At 40.7% G+C, this 17,572-nt stretch overlaps 1 protein-coding gene across 1 annotated transcript in view; it reads left to right on the top strand.

The window, feature by feature from the left end:
• Positions 1 to 981: 981 nt before the first annotated feature.
• LOC136874453 (uncharacterized) overlaps positions 982 to 17,572 on the top strand; it is a 508,056-nt gene continuing 491,465 nt past the window's right edge. Inside the window, exon 1 of the mRNA XM_068227908.1 lies at positions 982 to 1,060. Coding sequence (XP_068084009.1) covers positions 1,006 to 1,060 — 55 coding nt within the window. The 5' untranslated portion in view covers positions 982 to 1,005. The remainder of the gene's footprint in view (positions 1,061 to 17,572) is intronic.

The following is a 17,572-nucleotide window of genomic DNA, read 5'->3' as shown; positions in this document are numbered from 1 at the left end:
TCATAATTAAACTGTTTGTGTGTTCGTTTGTCCAGTAGCCTAGGCCCTGCCGTTTCTCCCCACTCTTTTGTCCTTGCGCCCGTAATAATAATAATAATAATAATAATAATAATAATAATAATAATAATAATAATAATCCAGTCCATCAAAATGACTGAAAGTTTTTAACCCAGTTATGAGCAAAGCAAATCGAAGGTGGAAAAGTCCATTAAGGTCCTTCGCCAGCTATGATTACTACTGTCCAGCCAGATTCCTTGCAGATATAGGAGTGTCACATGGCCCGCATGGTGAGATTGTCAGTACTATCACGATCTCACGAGAGTAAATGAGCCCAGTTATATCTCTCAAGAATAAAATCCTTCAACTGGCCACGAATCCAATCTAAGGCTCTCCAGATGAGACCTAGGTAGTCTACCTCTACAAGACGAGACTGGCGTAAACTGCTTTACATGATCGGTGAATTCTTGTGTGTTTGAAACATACCTACCATTGGAAGTTGTTGAAGAAACACTCACAAACTCGAATTTCATTTTAGGTAATTTTCAGGATATATGAATAACGACAGTACTGAAAATATTCTTATGGAATTCCTAAGAATTTCGTGCGAATGTACATTATCATTATTTAATTCTTCCTAATTCCTCGTTGGACAACAAAAGCCACAACCCTCACTCGAACAATCGATCATTTAACCAACAATTAGTTGGAAAAGGTTAAAGTAATCTATTTTTTCTCAAAATTAGCCTCATGACTTCTGTTGTGCTGATCATAAACACTATCGGTTTTAGCGAGGCTCATGCGCCCTGAGAGCTTCTAAACGCCAGCCAGCAGGCGAACTCTCAGAGCTAGTAGCGCGCCAACCGTAGTTTTATACGCATTGCTAAGGGAAGCTCACTGTGAACACCGGGCAGATCGCAACGTGCCAAAGTGACTCGAGAGCCCCCCATTAACGATGTGATTCGCTAAGTGATATTAGACTGCAGCTGTCTCCGAGGATACAGAACGATGAAGCACATCCAGGAATTGACTATTTGTCTTCTAGTATTCCTTAACACCGTCGGTAAGTCATTCTCCGCAGTTTTCTCCATCAACGTAATGCAATTTATTCTTTGGAAATTAATCAAGTTAACAGCCACATTCATAACATAAGTTTACAATCTTTCTAGATTTTTAATTGTAGTAGAATTACAATTTGGAAGTATTCAGGTACCGGTATGCACATATGGATTAAAACTAATTATGTTGCACATTGTAAATCCGTGCTATCTTTCTTACATGGTATTTACTATCTAAATCAAGTTTTATTTTAAAAATCAGCAATTTAAGGAGTTTACCAGTGGATTTAGAAGTATGTTAAGAACGTATCGCTCTTTCAAAATAACTACGACACACAATTATTATTATACGTCACAATTGGATTTAAATTATTTACATGAGAACATATTCTCTTGTCCCTTCCGTTAACTTATTTCTAGTTAGACAGTGAAGAAAATAGTGTGTAACGGATCCAAAGAACAATACCGAGTTACCTTTAGATTTAGAAGTATGCTACAGTAGAAACGTATCGCTGTTTTACTGTAAACTTACTACGACACATAATTAATATTATACGTTACAACTGCTTTAAAATTATAAACATGAGAACATAGTATCTTGCCTCTTCAGTTAACTTGTTTCTAGTTAGATAGTGAGGACAATAGGGTGTCATTGGTCCAACGAACAATACCGAGAGAGGGATGAGTCACCTCCTAGAAGAAATCAAGTGGGATATTCTATATTGTTCAGAAATAACAGATTTCATGAATTGATGGAATGCCACGAGGATTGCTTTTTAGTATATGAATTTACAAGCTAATTATTAAATCCAGGATTTAGAGAATTTACGTTTTATATATACCAACTATATCACCGGTAACGTAGAAACACCTCCTCTATTGTAGAAATGTATACCCCAACAATTCGAATTTAGACGTGATAACTCCTTTTTACAGGTAAAATACTAACTTTGTAACGTATTCATTGTAAGTGAACACATTAATGAACATCTCAGTTATTAAACCTATGTCATTTCTCTCAATGGTATTTACATGCACAGTTTCGGATGGGTATATACATACGGCATAAAGCTTGAAGGATCATTCTCTCAAACCAGTGAATATTAAAAATCCCTCCGCAGAAAGGTCTTCTGCGTACACATTAAATCACACCTACCCCATAAACCACAGATGAGTGAAGTTCAAAAGTGTATATAAGATAATGACAACGTCTGCAACGTGACGTCATATGTAGCCATTGCGTTCACTGCTCCACAAAATAGATAATAATCGTCCTGAAGACAATAGTACACGATATACAATTAACATTCGTTCAATTTCAATCATTTTATCCGATGAATAACATTTTAGGAAGTGATGATGATGATGATGATGATGATGATGATGATGATGATGATGATGATGATGCTTGTTGTTTAAAGGGGCCTAACATCTAAGGTCATCGGCCACTTTTTAGGAATTCTCACTCATAAACATGCCACCATATATTTTACAAAAATCAACATTTCAATTCTATTTTATTTTCTGTTGCCTGGACTGTAATTCGAACATGTTACACAAATAAGCTACTATTGATTATTAGCTGGGCACTGCACCGATGAGTAAAATAACTGAAATTTACAGGCATGTCTATTGATGATGTTACAGGATCTTTGGAGAAGAGCCTGAGTTGCTCTCTGGACACTCTGATAAAGGACGTTATCGTTGACTCAGTAATTGCAGTATTTATAAGCGGATATGTGAAATTCCATGCCTGAAATTCGTAAATGTTACTGAGTTAGTTTGAAGTAATATGCACAATCTCAAAATGATATCTATATGAAAAAGCCACTTAGGATCCTAACCGGTGAAATGAAATGTCGTATGGCTTTTAGTGCCGGGATATCCCAGGACGGGTTTGGCTCGCCAGGCGCAGGTCTTTCTATTTGACTCCCTTAGGCGACCTGCGCGTCGTGATGAGGATGACATGATGATGAAGACCACACATAAACCCAGCCCCGTGCCATTGGAATTAACCAATTAAGGTTAAAATCCCCGACCCGGCCGGGAATCGAACCCGGGACCTCTGAACCGAAGGCCAGGACGCTGACCGTTCAGTCAACGAGTCGGACATCCTAACCGGTACCTTAATTGGATAGACGGTCATTATATGAAATAAGTTGTATTAACATTCCTATGGACGATTTGTCAAGTAATCCATGGAAAAATCACAATGAAATAGACACTGTCAGTCAATTCATGTTGCCTACATCGATATATAACTCAGGTCTGGTTTAACAGATTTTGTTCAGTTTAGGGTTAAATTTCACTCGGAGGTCAACACTGTTGATTCCTTCCTTGATCTCCATATTCCACTGAAAAACAATCCACGTAGTCGTTTGAATTTCGTGTGGAATTCTTGTGAGGAGCCTTCGGTATTCTCCACTAAACCTGTAAAAACACAAAGAACGATTCTCTCAGACATTTGTGCTTTATTCATAATATTACGAATCAACACTAGGGATTTCCGCATGAATCCCTAAATGGCAGTTTCTCTATTCTTCAATTGAATAATGATCTTCGTAATCAAGTTTCGTTTGAGCCTAAAAGGATAGGGTTGACATTGGGATTTTCCAACGGGTCTTCAAGGGGGCAGTTACTATATACTTCAATCGAAGTACGATCATCTGAGTCATTAGGGCTTTGTGTTAGAATAATTCAAGGAATTTAAAACATCAAGAATTAGTTGAAGTACGATCGTCTGAGTAATTTGGGCTTTGTGTTAGAATTCAAGGAATTTAAAAGATCACAAATTAGTTTCTCTTGGGAGAGTGATAATGAATTTAAACCGTCAACAGTTTCTGATAAAACTGGCCACGTTTCGAATACCGGTCAATATATTGTGTTTTCTGAAATCAGAAACAGGATAACTTGTAGTTTCAAGTTTCTATAGCTTGAATTGCATTCTAAGCTTTGTTTCCTTTGGCATGATCACGATACTTTTTTTTTTTTTTTTTACTATTTGCTTTACCTCTCACCGACACAGATAGGTCGTATGGCGACGATGGGACAGGAAATGCCTAGGAGTGGGAAGGAAGCGGCCTTAATTAAGGTACAGCCCCAGTATTTGCCTGGTGTGAAAATGTGAAACAACGAAAAACCCATCTTCAGGGCTACCGACAGTGGGGTTCGAACCCACTATCTCCCATTTGCAAGCTCACAGCTGCGCGACCGTAACCGCACGGCCAACTCGCCCGGTGATTACGATATCAAGAGAACCGTTAAACTAAATATTAGCTACCATTTTAATGTAGCTTCTGGAATTATTCGTCGATACCTTTTCATTTCTCCATAGGAGTATTTTTTAACAAATATTGGTAATAAAAATTTTGTTTCCCCTCATTGTGGCTTCATGTATGGAGAACTTCTGTCCGTATGATGTGTGAAATTATTATTTCATTATCATAATTCAGTATCCTGTACATCAAAAAATGTATAGACGTATAGACAATTTAACGCTATACACAATAAAATATCAAAGCCTAAACGACGACGTCTCAGGTCTTAATACAGGTAATTCCCTCCTATAACACTTAAGGGATTCCAACTAGTCCACGAGTAAGTCTCCTTTCAGAACCCTACAGTGTGAAACATTGTATGAACTGCACCACAGTTTCATTGGACTTGTTACGCAGACTCCACTTGTGCTCGGTATAATTGTACGAATCTACTCCATTACGCAAGTTTTGGTTCAATACATGTCATCTTAGGTTGATGAAAACCTAAATACCTACTTTAACGGATAGGTCACCTGGAAGTTATTACTTACAAAAAATGTTTATTACCGAGCTCGATAGCTGCAGTCGCTTAAGTGCCGCCAGTATCCAGCATTCGGGAGATAGTAGGTTCGAACCGCACTGTCGGCAGCGCTGAAAATGGTTTTCCGTGGTATCCCATTTTCACACCAGGCAAATGCTGGGACTGTACCTTAGTTAAGGCCACGGCCGCTTCCTTCCCACTCCTAGCCCTTTCCTATCCCATCGTCGCCATAAGACCTATCTGTGTCGGTGCGACGTAAAGCAATTAGGAAAAAAAATGTTTATTTATGCCATTCACTTTTACTTTTTGTATTCTGGTTAAACTGACAGGTCAGCAGACTAATTTCTTCCGGTTATGCTGATACCCTTACTTGTTTCTGCAAACATTTGCTGTTAGGGTTCAGAGGAACGTGGGAGTATGGTGCTATGATTTAGTTACCATTTCATGGCTTTCAGAGAGTTTTAATATGACACTACTTGCAAAGCATTGAAGGACATTCCGTCCATGTACTACTAGATTAAATCATTTGAAGTTAATGCAGCCCGTTTCAATCTATAAAACGAGTCTGGAAATATGTCACATTTGGGAATTGAACTCTAGCATGAGGAGTACTGCTACTTTGCTAGTCTCTACTAATCTCTCTCTGAGATTACAATCAGATGATGTCATTATCAACTTATTCATCAATTTTATTAGTCTCTTGCTTTAGAGCCCCCATTACCTTCTCTCTCTTCCGAAATTTGACTTGAACGTGATAAGAAACAGGATTTAATAAAACTGTTACCATTATCTGTGAATACATGAGGGAATGGTAAAATGAATGGGTGAAACGTGTCGACCGATTGACGTAAGTTTAACCAACGGATTGACTGCGAGAATGAATGGCCAAAGATGAGCTATACACTTATGGATATTTTACGTAACACAATATATTTTAATATAAATTACTTTAGTCATCATTCGAGATTCTTTTCCTCATACGCTGATAACCTTATTGGTATGTTTCTGCAATAAATTGCTGTTAGAATTTAGGGGACCATGAACATACGGTGCTATGTTTTCGTTATTATGTCATATCCTTCGGAGAATTTTAAGTAGAGCACTTCTATATAAACTGTGAAGGTCATATCATCAATTTACTACTAAATTAAATATTTTATGTTAATGCAGCTTATTTCAGTCCCTAAAATAAGCCTTAAAATTTGTGACACCCGGAAATCGGACTACAGACACCAGAACAAAAGCCTGCTTTCCTATCATAGTGTTGAAGAAACAGAAAGGGAGATTCTTAAGGAGTTAATTCGTTAATAAATTAAATATTTATACACACACTTATGTAAATATTCAAAATAATAAGGGTCTATATACTAGTAAGTTTATGTGGAGAATATATATTTCCTTTTATCATATCAATCTTTCTCAACCAATCTAGTGGCTGCGCGTTATGGATCACGTATCCGTCTACTTGCATTCTGGAAATAGTGGGTTCGAACTCCATTTTAGGCAGTCCAGAATATGGTTTTCCGTGATTACTCACTTTCACACCAAGCAAATGCTGGAGCTGAACCTTAATCGAGCCCTTCCCTGCCCCATGTTTGCCATAAAACCTACTTGTATCGGTGCGACGTACGTAGGGCAAATTGTAAAAAAAAAAAAAAAAATCAAACTATTTACATTCTATTCTTTCACATCCAAGGTACTTGAAATCAATAGCCTAGTAGCACTGTCAATTCGTCTTTCTTCTGTTCACAAGATCGTGCACTCGATCCCACTTGACGTGACATTTGAGGGTATTTAATATTCTGGGCTTTGGCACGTTAGGGAACTTAGTATTAGTATTAGTATTAGTATTAGTATTAGTATTAGTATTAGTATTAGTATTAGTATTAGTATTTTTGAGAGTCAGATTATTAGCTGAATGGTTGACACAGCGACCGGCTCGGCTCCCGACCGTGCCGCGGGTATTAACCCCTTTTTATTTAATTCGCCCTGCTCGAGTCCTGCGTACTTGTGATCTTCTTGACACACACCATCGTTTACATGCAGTACATCTCAATACTAACCACCATATAAATACGCCCTCCACATAAGCTTGGCTAAGAAAGGATATCTAGTAGTAAAACTAGGCTTAATCAACATTAATGCCGACATCAAAAACAGGAAAAATAGGCAGGAATGAGGAAATTATGTTAGGATTCCCCTTCTACTTCTTCAAATTAATATTAAATTAATTTCTTAGTCAGCTGTAATTGTGATGATGATGATGATGATGATGATGCTTGTTGTTTAAAGGGGCCTAACATGGAAGGTCATCGACCCCTAATGAAACTAGATGGACGACATGATATATGACAGTTAACATTTTAAAACATATCCACTGACTAGAGTTAACAAAGGTGATAAAAAATGAGTATGAGATTAAAAAATCAGTGGATCTAATTCGCAGCTGTAATTGTGATCTGTCGGGTAAGTATGCTTAACTTCGTGTTTGATTGCCATTAGGATATGACCACCGATATACGTTTTAGAATGTCAGAAACAACAAAGAAGTGCGTTGAGTTCAAATTTTTCAGTCTCTTTCTAGGATAGGATATTTGTTTTAATCTATTTCCTTCTTGTGCCTGGACGTATTTAAAAATATAAGGAGAATCTGCTCAAAACGCAAGGAAACATAAATAGGGCACATGGAATGGCGCTATTTCTAAAGAATCGCATCTTTCTTATCTGGATTGCTGATGACATTCTATAGTATTCAGATACTCTAATGTATGTGGACGAAACATAAAAATATTTTTTTTTTTCAATTTGAAACTGTTCCTTTTGAACAGACACTTCTCATAATATAAATTTCTACACCACACGGAAAAATATATGGAAATTGGTTGGGGCTTACAAGACGAGAATGTGAGTACAGATCCTTTGGTTTTCCCTTCTTGGCAGCCTCGTAAGATCCGCAGGGAGTACAGCTAATGCATGCATAATTTCATTCCACGCACAAGTGAGAAAACTTATTCCGTTAATTCCAAATAATAATATTCTATTTATTACGCAGTGTTCAGAGTTAATTTAATATTTTCCCGTTAAAATTAATCGCCATTGCTTCCTTTGCAGCCTCTATTTATACAGCAGGTATAGTACATCCAAAATCAACATACCCCAAAAGCATGCCTTTCCGTCCACCAAAACAATGTCGTTCCTCCATCCTTGTGACGAACACTGGTTGCTGGTTACAGCGACGGCTTTTAGTCTCCTCAAAACTGTCGGTGCTAATTCCAGATAGAGCCTGAGCCAATGAACAAATCCATGTTAAAATGACACGTATGTTACAAAGGACTATCAATTAAATTAAAACTCGTTTACGAATAATTTCAATCATTTGTATCAGTAGAGACACTCAAGTGACGCACGTTCTTTGGATTAAGTGCTCTAATCTATTCACTCCGATCTCCAAATCATCTATTAAGAATTAACAATAATACAAATTTTCATCATCATCATCTGTTTACCCTCCAGGTTCGGTTTTTCCCTCGGACATAGCGATGGATCCCACCTCCACCGCCTCAAGGGCAGTGTCCTGCAGCTTCAGACTCTTGGTCGGGGGATACAACTGGGGAGTATGACCAGTACCTCACCCAGGCGGCCTCACCTGCTATACTGAACAGGGACCTTGTGGAGGGATGGGAAGGTTGGAAGGGATAGGCAAGGAAGAGGGAAGGAAGCGGCCGTGGCCTTAAGTTAGGTACCATCCCGGCATTCGCCTGGAGGAGAACTGGGAAACCACGGAAAACCACTTCCAGGATGGCTGACGTGGGAATCGAACCCACCTCTACTCAGTTGACCTCCTGAGGCTGAGTGGACCCCGTTCCAGCCCTCGTACCACTTTTCAAATTTCGTGGCAGAGCCGGGAATCGAACCCGGGCCTCCGGGGGTGGCAGCTAATCACGCTAACCACTACACCACAGAGGCGGACTAATATAAATTTTAACCTGGAATACGTATCTTCAATTGATCTACTTGGTTAAAAGCGACTCAAGGTTAACATTATCAGCAGCCATGTAGCGCAGCTACGATCTCTGCCAGAGACATAATCAGCAGAAACGACTGATAAGTGTAACTTCAGACTGTAAAAACTGAGCCTTTCGTTTTCCGTGGTTTCCCATTTTTAAACCAGGCAAATGCTCCGGCTGTACCTTAATTAAAGCCACGGCCTTTTCCTTCCCAATCCTAGGCATTTCCTTTCCCTTCGCCGCCATAAGGCCGATCTGTGTCTGTGCGACGTAAAGCCAATTGCAAAATATATAATATATAACTTGCTTCTGTTTTCGTATTTTAAACACTGTTAGGGAAATAACGACTGTAGATTGGAATAGAATAGCAACAAACAAACCCCATAGCATTACAGCCCTTGAAGGGCCTTGGCCTACCAAGCGACCGCTGCTCAGCCCGAAGGCCTGCAGATTACGAGGTGTCGTGTGGTGAGCATGACGAATCCTCTCGGCCGTTATTCTCGGCTTTCTAGACCGGGGCCGCTATTTCACCGTCGATAGCTCCTCAATTCTAATCACGTAGGCTGAGTGGACCTCGAACCAGACCTCAGGTCCAGGTAAAAATCCCTGACCTGGCCGGGAATCGAATCCGGAGCCTCCGGGTAAGAGGCAGGCACTCTACCCCTACACCACGGGGCCGGCATAGAATAGCAACAGTTATAATAATTATAAAGACATTTTAAATAGGTAAGTAATATTATAAAACAGCAATATTCGAACTTAATCTCTTGGTAATTAATCATCATCATCATCATCATCTGTTTACCCACCAGGGTCGGTTTTCCCCTCGGACTCAGCGAGGGATCCCACCTCTACCGCCTCAAGGGCAGTGAACTGGAGCTTCAGACTCTTGATCGGGGGATACAACTGTGGAGTATGACCAGTACCTCGCCCAGGCGGCCTCACCTGCTATGCTGAACAGGGTCCTTGTGGAGGGATGGGAAGATTGGAAGGGATAGGAAAGGAAGAGGGAAGGAAGCGGCCGTGGCCTTAAGTTAGGTACCATCCCGGCATTCGCCTGGAGGAGAAGTGGGAAACCACGGAAAACTACTTCCAGGGTGGCTGAGGTGGGAATCGAACCCACCTCTACTCAGTTGACCTCTCGAGGCTGAGTGGACCCCTTTCCAGCCCTCGTACCACTTTTCAAATTTCGTGGCAGAGCCGGGAATCGAACCCGGGCCTCCGGGGGTGGCAGCTAATCACGCTAACCACTACACCACAGAGGCGGACTTGCTAATTAATACTCAGGATAAATGAACGTTCCTTAAAAAGCAACGAGTAGAGTGGGATTAAAAAGTATTTGAAATATTTCTTTCATGTACATGTTCAAATCATTCCATCGTCATAAAAATTTATGTTACGCATGTTTTCATGAAAAATCTTTAAATGTTTTAATAATCCGCGAGGTCTGGAAACTCGAACCATGAAAGACTTAGGCGCACTGTTCATGGTAGTCATACAACCATTTTCAAACGTTCTGCTACAAACCTATACACCTATTTATAACGAATTCTACCACAGCGTGAGAACTATGTTTTATGAAATTAGGAATTATTGATGTAGACTCAGTGGCTTAGGTCGCAGCGCTCCGTCCTCCCACCGCTTGGTTCCGTGGTTCAAATCCCCCTCACTGCAAGTAAGATTTATGCTGAATAAAGCTGAGGTGGGACAGGTTGTTTCCAGGTAATTCGGATTTTCCCTGTCATCTTTACTTACATCAACACTATCGAATACCATTTCATCTGTCAGTTATTATTCAACGCCCCAGAGGAGTGCGCAGGCTTCGGTAGCCGGCACAATTCCTATCCTCGCCACTAGGTGGGGCTTCATTCATTCCATTCCTGGCCTGTTCGAATGAATGGAAACAGACTGGATTTTTTATTTCAAGAATTAATGAATGTGTTTTCATTCCTATTTGCCGATATAAATAAAATCTTAACGACCGTGTGCCTGTACATTGGCTATTTTGGCAAAATTCTCATACAGTTATCCGTTTCATGTGTAAAAAATGACCATCTGCGTAATTTTTAGCTTTCGTGTCTCTTTGTCTGTTTGTTTCTCTGTTCGTCTCAATTATTATAACTTGAAAACTACTGGACTTATTTCTAGCAAACTTGATATTTAGGTAGGTATTAGGGCCAATATTATTTCAAAATACCTCAATTTACTGGGAATTTATACGAAACCGGAACCGTAATTTTGCATTCCCAAAAAATATACACATCCAGATTTAATGGAAATCTACCATCCTTAAAGAAAGTCAATTTATAAACGCATCTTTCTCATGTGCATCATTTCGATGTGAAAAATAGTAAGGGAGATATCATTAACAGACGGTTTTTCAGCACAAGTCCCAGCGGCCTTAACTCTACAATGGATGAGTGTGGAGTTTTTTATTATAACTTGAAAATTACTGGAGATATTTCAACCAAATTTCATACCTATCATCCACCAGTCCAAAGGTAGGTTTTAAGGTCCATACCATTTCAAATTCCCTGAATGTACTGGGGGTTTATAGGGAAAAGGAACAGCAATTTAACTCTCCCTCATTATATACAAGACTAACCTACTGGAAATCAACCAACCTTGATGGAAATCTATTTCTAAAACGTATCTGTTTATTGCATTTTTTCGACAGGAGAATTAAGGGAGATATCACAGACGGTTGGTTTTGCAGGCTAAGTCCAGCGCACATAGCCCAAAAGGTGTTGCAGGTGGAGCACATTCCTTACCTATATAAACAAAATCGTAACGATCGTCAGTCTATACATTGACTATTTTGGTAAAATTGTTCTACAGTTATCCGTTTCAGGTACTTATCTTTTCAGCTTTAATTTCCTAAATCCTAATAAATTTGTCAGGCGAACTAAAAAATTTAAATTTGTCATAATTATAGCTTTTAGCATGTGACTGATGGAAAAATTCCAAGATCTTTAAATTTTTCACATTTTAACCCCGAAAAATGTAGAAATATGGAGGCAATATTAATGACTGTGCAGACCTTCGTTTCGAGGTATTTCATGGCTAAATGGTACGTCCAGTCAAAAAATGGATGGCACAACCTTAGTTCAATTTGGAATAACTTTGATCGTATGACTTTCGTCGCATGTCTATCCCTTATACGTTAGATCTATCTCTATGTCTCGTCTGTAAGTAAATTTTGCTCTTTTTACACGTATAATTAATTCATAGTTTGTACCTCTTACAGTAAAGAGAGAATCATCGAATTCTACAGTACACGAGCATTGGCTTACTCAGTAGCCATGTGTGTGCCAAATGCCCTGTTTGTAGCTGTCACATAATTGTCCGTAAAGTTAAACGCTGTGAGTATGACCGCACGGTGTAGGAGGCAACGCGTCCGCTTGTCACCCGGCGGCCCCGGGTTCGATTCCCGGCCGGGTCAGGGCTCTAAATTGTAGTGTTTAATATTCCTGGCCTGGGGACTGCGTATTTTTGTCGTCCTTAATGTTCCTTTTCTCACATACAACACACTACACTTTCGCCATTCCACTTTACACGCAGGTTCATATCATATGGTGCCAGTGGGGACAAAAGATACACAAGGGTCGACGCCCCGAACAAACAGCATTAAAAATCATTGTTAAAATCTCATACCCAAGTTCCACACAATTGAACGTTTTTAACTCAATCTGAATCATGAACAGGTGAAATACAAGAAAATATCATAGGACTAGCCATTTATACCGCTAAATAAGGCGCCTTATGGTATGATCCGTTCGTCGATATGACGTGCCGTTTAGCAGCAGTTGATCTGTGAATGAAGGTCTGCAATATTTTAAATATGCATATGCTTTCTTATATCGATCTATATATATATGCATTCGTATCGGTTTGTAGCGATCTAGAAAGGGTGTGTCTGCTATTGTAATCAGTACTCCCCACATCGACTTTGACTGGCAGTAGGAATGAGGTCATTCTCCAACTCCTGTGCAACATGCATTTGTAAGGAAGGCCTACCATTGTAATGGAAAATTTCCTTCTCGATTTGACCGGCAGGAGGCAAAGGAACATAACATTTAGTTCAAAACTCGATGTTACTGGTATTAGGCCTGCTATTTTAATGGAAACTCACTAACTCCATGTGACAGGCGGTAAGCTGGTTGGCATTAGGGCTTGTCATTATAATTATAACAGCACAACTCAGTTTTGATTGGCAGTAGAGAAGGTGCCTACCATTTTGATAAGAACATCTCAACTGTAATCTGTCTGGAAGTAGGAAAGGGGGCCTGGATTTTTAAAGAAAAATCTCAAAATCGATTGTGACCTTACAGTAGACAGTGGGGCCTGATATTATAATAATATCTTCTCAACTCAGCTGTGAATGGCAATAGGCAAATGAGCCTAACGTTATCATCATAACTCCGCAACTCTCACTTTACATTGGAAACAACGTCTGGCGACCTCCTCATACTGTTTCTTGGATAACGCTAAGAGACAAATAATTTAAACTATCTTATTCACTGCATGTACAGTAATATACTTTCATATTCATATACAACGTAGATTACCGTAGCGAAACACGGGTACATTTGCTACTATTAAATTAATATTTTGTATAATTGTTTCCACTCACAAGCAGTGTGTATGCATGTCTAAAATTCAATCCCGTTTTGTAATACGGGGTTGGGATGAGGTGAGATAAAATTATATGGCTTGTCTCTGCGGACAGATGCCGTTGGTGACACAAGCCTCAGTTGAGGCGCTAATGAAGATGATGTCGTATATATAAACAAGTTTCCTTTATTGCACTTCACTTCGTACCAAGAGAAAACATAGTGACGTCAAAGAAGATACAAAGAATGCACACACAGACAAAATAAAGGCATCGTTAATCCTCCACATCCTCCCCACCCTGGTCGATCTCCAATGGTATGACCAGCTGTACCGGTCGGGTAATCTCCGTTCCATCGCTGAGTCGGAGGACGAGGGTCCTCGCCTTCCCGTCACCGCCAAGTCTCACTCCAGTGATGCGAGCTCGTTGCCATATGTGACGTGGACGCAGATCGTCTTGAAGCAGGACGACATCCCCCTTCCGGCACTTCGTCGATCTTCTGTCTGGTTGCCGCACCTCGTGGAAAATTCTTAGGGCCTCTTCCAGAAGTCGTCTTGCATTTCTGCCCTTAGTCTCGCTTCTTTTCTCAGATCTGTGTTGACGCTAGGTTCTGGACCGTTGGGTAATGTTGTTAATAGTCCCCCGTTTATGAAGTGGTTTGGTGTCACTACGTTGGGACCATCTTGTATAATTTGTCTGCTGTTGATGGCGGCTTCTATTTCTGCCAGTATTGTCCTCAGAGTTTTCTCGTCCACTTGAGACGTGCCCAACACTTTTCTCAAGCATCGTTTCATTGTGCCCACCATTCGTTCCCACCAGCCTCCCCACGAAGCCGCCCGTGGAACAATAAACTTCCAGGATACACTGTTGTGGGCAAAATGCTGGCTCGTACGTGGGTCCGTGAAGATCCGAGAAAGTTCCGCCAGTTCTCTGCTCGCCGCTTGAAAGGTTTTCGCATTGTCTGAGTAGATGGTGTGAGGTAATCCGTGTCTGCTGGAGAACCGTCTGAACGACATGATGAATTTTTCAGTACTCATGCCCGATGTTAATTCCAGGTGCAAAGCCCTTGTAGTGGCGCAAGTGAACAGTACAATATACGATTTCTGTACCATGCTCCCCACCCTGACATACAGTGGACCGGCGAAGTCCACTCCTGTGACCGTGAAAGGTTTAGTGGCTTGTATGCGATCCACAGATAGGGGCGCTTATATTTCGTGTCCTCGGTGGTTCTTAGTGATCTTGCGATTCGAGTGCAGTATTACTCCTTCCTTCCTTGGTAGGGAGACAACCCTCCTCCCGTCTTCCATTTTGAATGACTCATGAAAGCCTTCCAAGATTGCAGATTCTCTCGCAGTGAGTGCTCGTTGCTGATCTTCCTTTATCCCTAATGTCTCTAGATCCCAAAACTTGCCCAGATTGTCCTCGGAAGATAGTAATTCTGCATTGATACTGACGCGGTTTACGGACACGTGATTCACTGTAGTACCAGACTTATTCCCACTAAGAATCCAATCAAACCTAAATGGAAGAAGTACCATGGAACTCGAGATGCGTATTGGCTCTTCGTCCTTCATCACCTGCCAGTACTGGTCTCCTTCTATCAGGACCTCAATCATCAGATCGTCTGCATCATCTTGAGGATCTGCTAGTTGCAATTTGTGAAGCCGTGATAGACTCTGGATGTCACGTGAGACGGTTGGGTGTGGTGAGTACGTGTTCCTGCTCTCAAATTCCGAGATTCGCACGGACTCTTTCGTCCACATTCCACTTATGCTGAAGTTGACCAATCTGCGAGTTACCAATGTACTTAATGGTGCTTCAAATACTGTGACTGACATATCTCTCCTGTCAATGACTTTCAGCTTTAAATCATCTACCAGTTCCGAGCTGATGAAGCTTGACTGACTTCCGGCGTCCAGAATGCAACGTGTTCTTTTCCGAAGACCGGTTGGTCCGATTACCCAAATTCGAGCTGTTTGGAGGTATGTCAAGTTCGGCATGCTAACATCTATTTTTCCTACAGTTTTTGTCCTTCACAGATGGAGATGTGATGTGGTCTTTACATTTAGTGCAGGATACTTTGTTCTTCTTGCTGCAGTTTCTCAAGGTGTGACTTGTGTTTAGGCATAAAAAGCATCGTTGAGTAGACTTCAGCTTCTCTGTGCGTTGCTTGACATCTGTCATCTTGGTACAATCTTGAGCCCAATGGTCTTTCCCTTCGCAAGAAACGCAAAAAGGTGACGTCTTTGTCTTCTTGGACGTGTGGCCCGTCCTAGTAGTGACTTGCAAGGCAGCAGCAGTTGGGTAATATGAGTTTGAGATGGTGTTTTTCTCCTTTGATTTTCTGCGTCGTCATTGCGCCCTCCATTTCTTCATTGAGGAATTCCATAAGCCTTGTTATGTGCGCTTCGGAAATCTTCTCTCTCTTCGCGTAGATGATCCACCTTCTACAAATATCATCCGGAAGTGCACGTAACAGTTTGGGGGCTAGCATTCTCCCGTAGTGGTCGACGTTTTCCCCTAATGCCCTTAAAGCCTGGATACGTCTATTACATTCTATATATGTACGATTGAGGGCGTCGGGCGTTGCATCGCGAACTGGTCTCATTGTCTCCAGTTAATCCAGATGCGCCTGGATGATGCGGTTCCTATCGCCATATCGTGCAATAAGAATCCTCTATTTCCTCGTATGCGTCTGCAGTCACCGCTATGCCATCGATTAGCTCCTTAGGTTCTCCCTCCAGGTATCCACGAAGGAAGACGTGTTTGTCGATAGTGTTGATGGTCGGGTTGTTGTCTACCGCTGACTGGAATTGCTCCCAAAACCGAGACCATTTTTCTACATCTCCTACGAATGGTTCTAGTTTGATAGTGGGTAATTTTACGGAGTGCGTGATGGAAAAGTGTGTTGGCTCTGGTACTGCGGATAAAGGTCTGGAAGGGTCAAGATTCATGTTTCCGAACGACTCAGATAATTTGTCACGAATGACGCGTGTCGAATTAAAAATCGCGCGCTTCGCAACCTCGATGTATTTCTCACACTCTACGATGTCTGCGTCATATTCGGCGTCTGATAGAAGTTCATGAATGCCATTATCGAGGGAAATGAGTAGTTTAAAGTCTCTTGCAGTCTCGTCCTGTTATATTCGTGATCTCTTTCTGCATCTGACGCTGCTTTTGTAATGTCATTACTGAATTTGGTTATGTTTGCTTGCACTGTCTTTCGTTTTCTTTTCATCAACATTAACGCCTTATCTCCGTTATCGTCTGTCATATTCGTGAAATATTACTTTAAAAAGATTGCAAGGGAAGTTCTTGTTGGTTATGTTGCTATAAGTATCCGATAGATAACAGCACTAGTCACATAGAAGTTGTTAGATTCTTTTAGCACTCATTGTGTCTAAGAAAACAAGATGGCTCTCTTTCCCTTCAATATTACTGTCCAGTCTCTCGAAAATAAAGGAAGCCAGCATTTAGCTATACAACCCCAAATCAACCCTTAACTGGCAAACGTTTAATGAATAACATCCGTATAATATCTCAAAGTACAGTAATTCAAATAGGTAATTTGGATACTTATCTGCGTTCTCGATGTCTCGTGGCGGAGTACCATGTGATCGTGATGTGAAGCTCGTTTAATAAAATGTTGACAATTTCGTTCACTTTCTTCGCCAATTCTGAAATAAACTAGTGAAAGTATTCAAACTTGTCTTCTCGTATTCGTATATCTTCGTAATTTATTCCGTATTTCCCTCAGGGCGGGTTTCGGCACCAAATTATGTTGTATAACTTATATAAATAAGTTTTCTTTATTGCACTTCACTTCGTACCAAGAGAAAACATAGTGACGTCAAAGAAGATACAAATAATGCACACACAGAGAAAATAAAGGCATCGTTAATCCTCCACAGATGAAATGAATTCTGGTGAATTCAGTAGGGTAAGGAGGTAGAAGGAAACGCCTTTCGCCTATGAACAGAATCTGTCCTGGAATTCACTGGAAGTGAAAATAGGACATCACAGGAAACCATTTTTCAGGTCATCCGACGGTGGATTCGAACCCATTCATCTCTCGAATTCATAGCTTGGCTCCATAACCG

This window comes from Anabrus simplex, chromosome 5 (assembly GCF_040414725.1).
Source record: "Anabrus simplex isolate iqAnaSimp1 chromosome 5, ASM4041472v1, whole genome shotgun sequence".
In the NCBI taxonomy this organism is placed as follows: domain Eukaryota; kingdom Metazoa; phylum Arthropoda; class Insecta; order Orthoptera; family Tettigoniidae; genus Anabrus; species Anabrus simplex.
The sequence above is the reverse complement of the archived record's forward strand: the minus strand, read 5'-3'. Positions and strand labels throughout refer to the sequence as shown.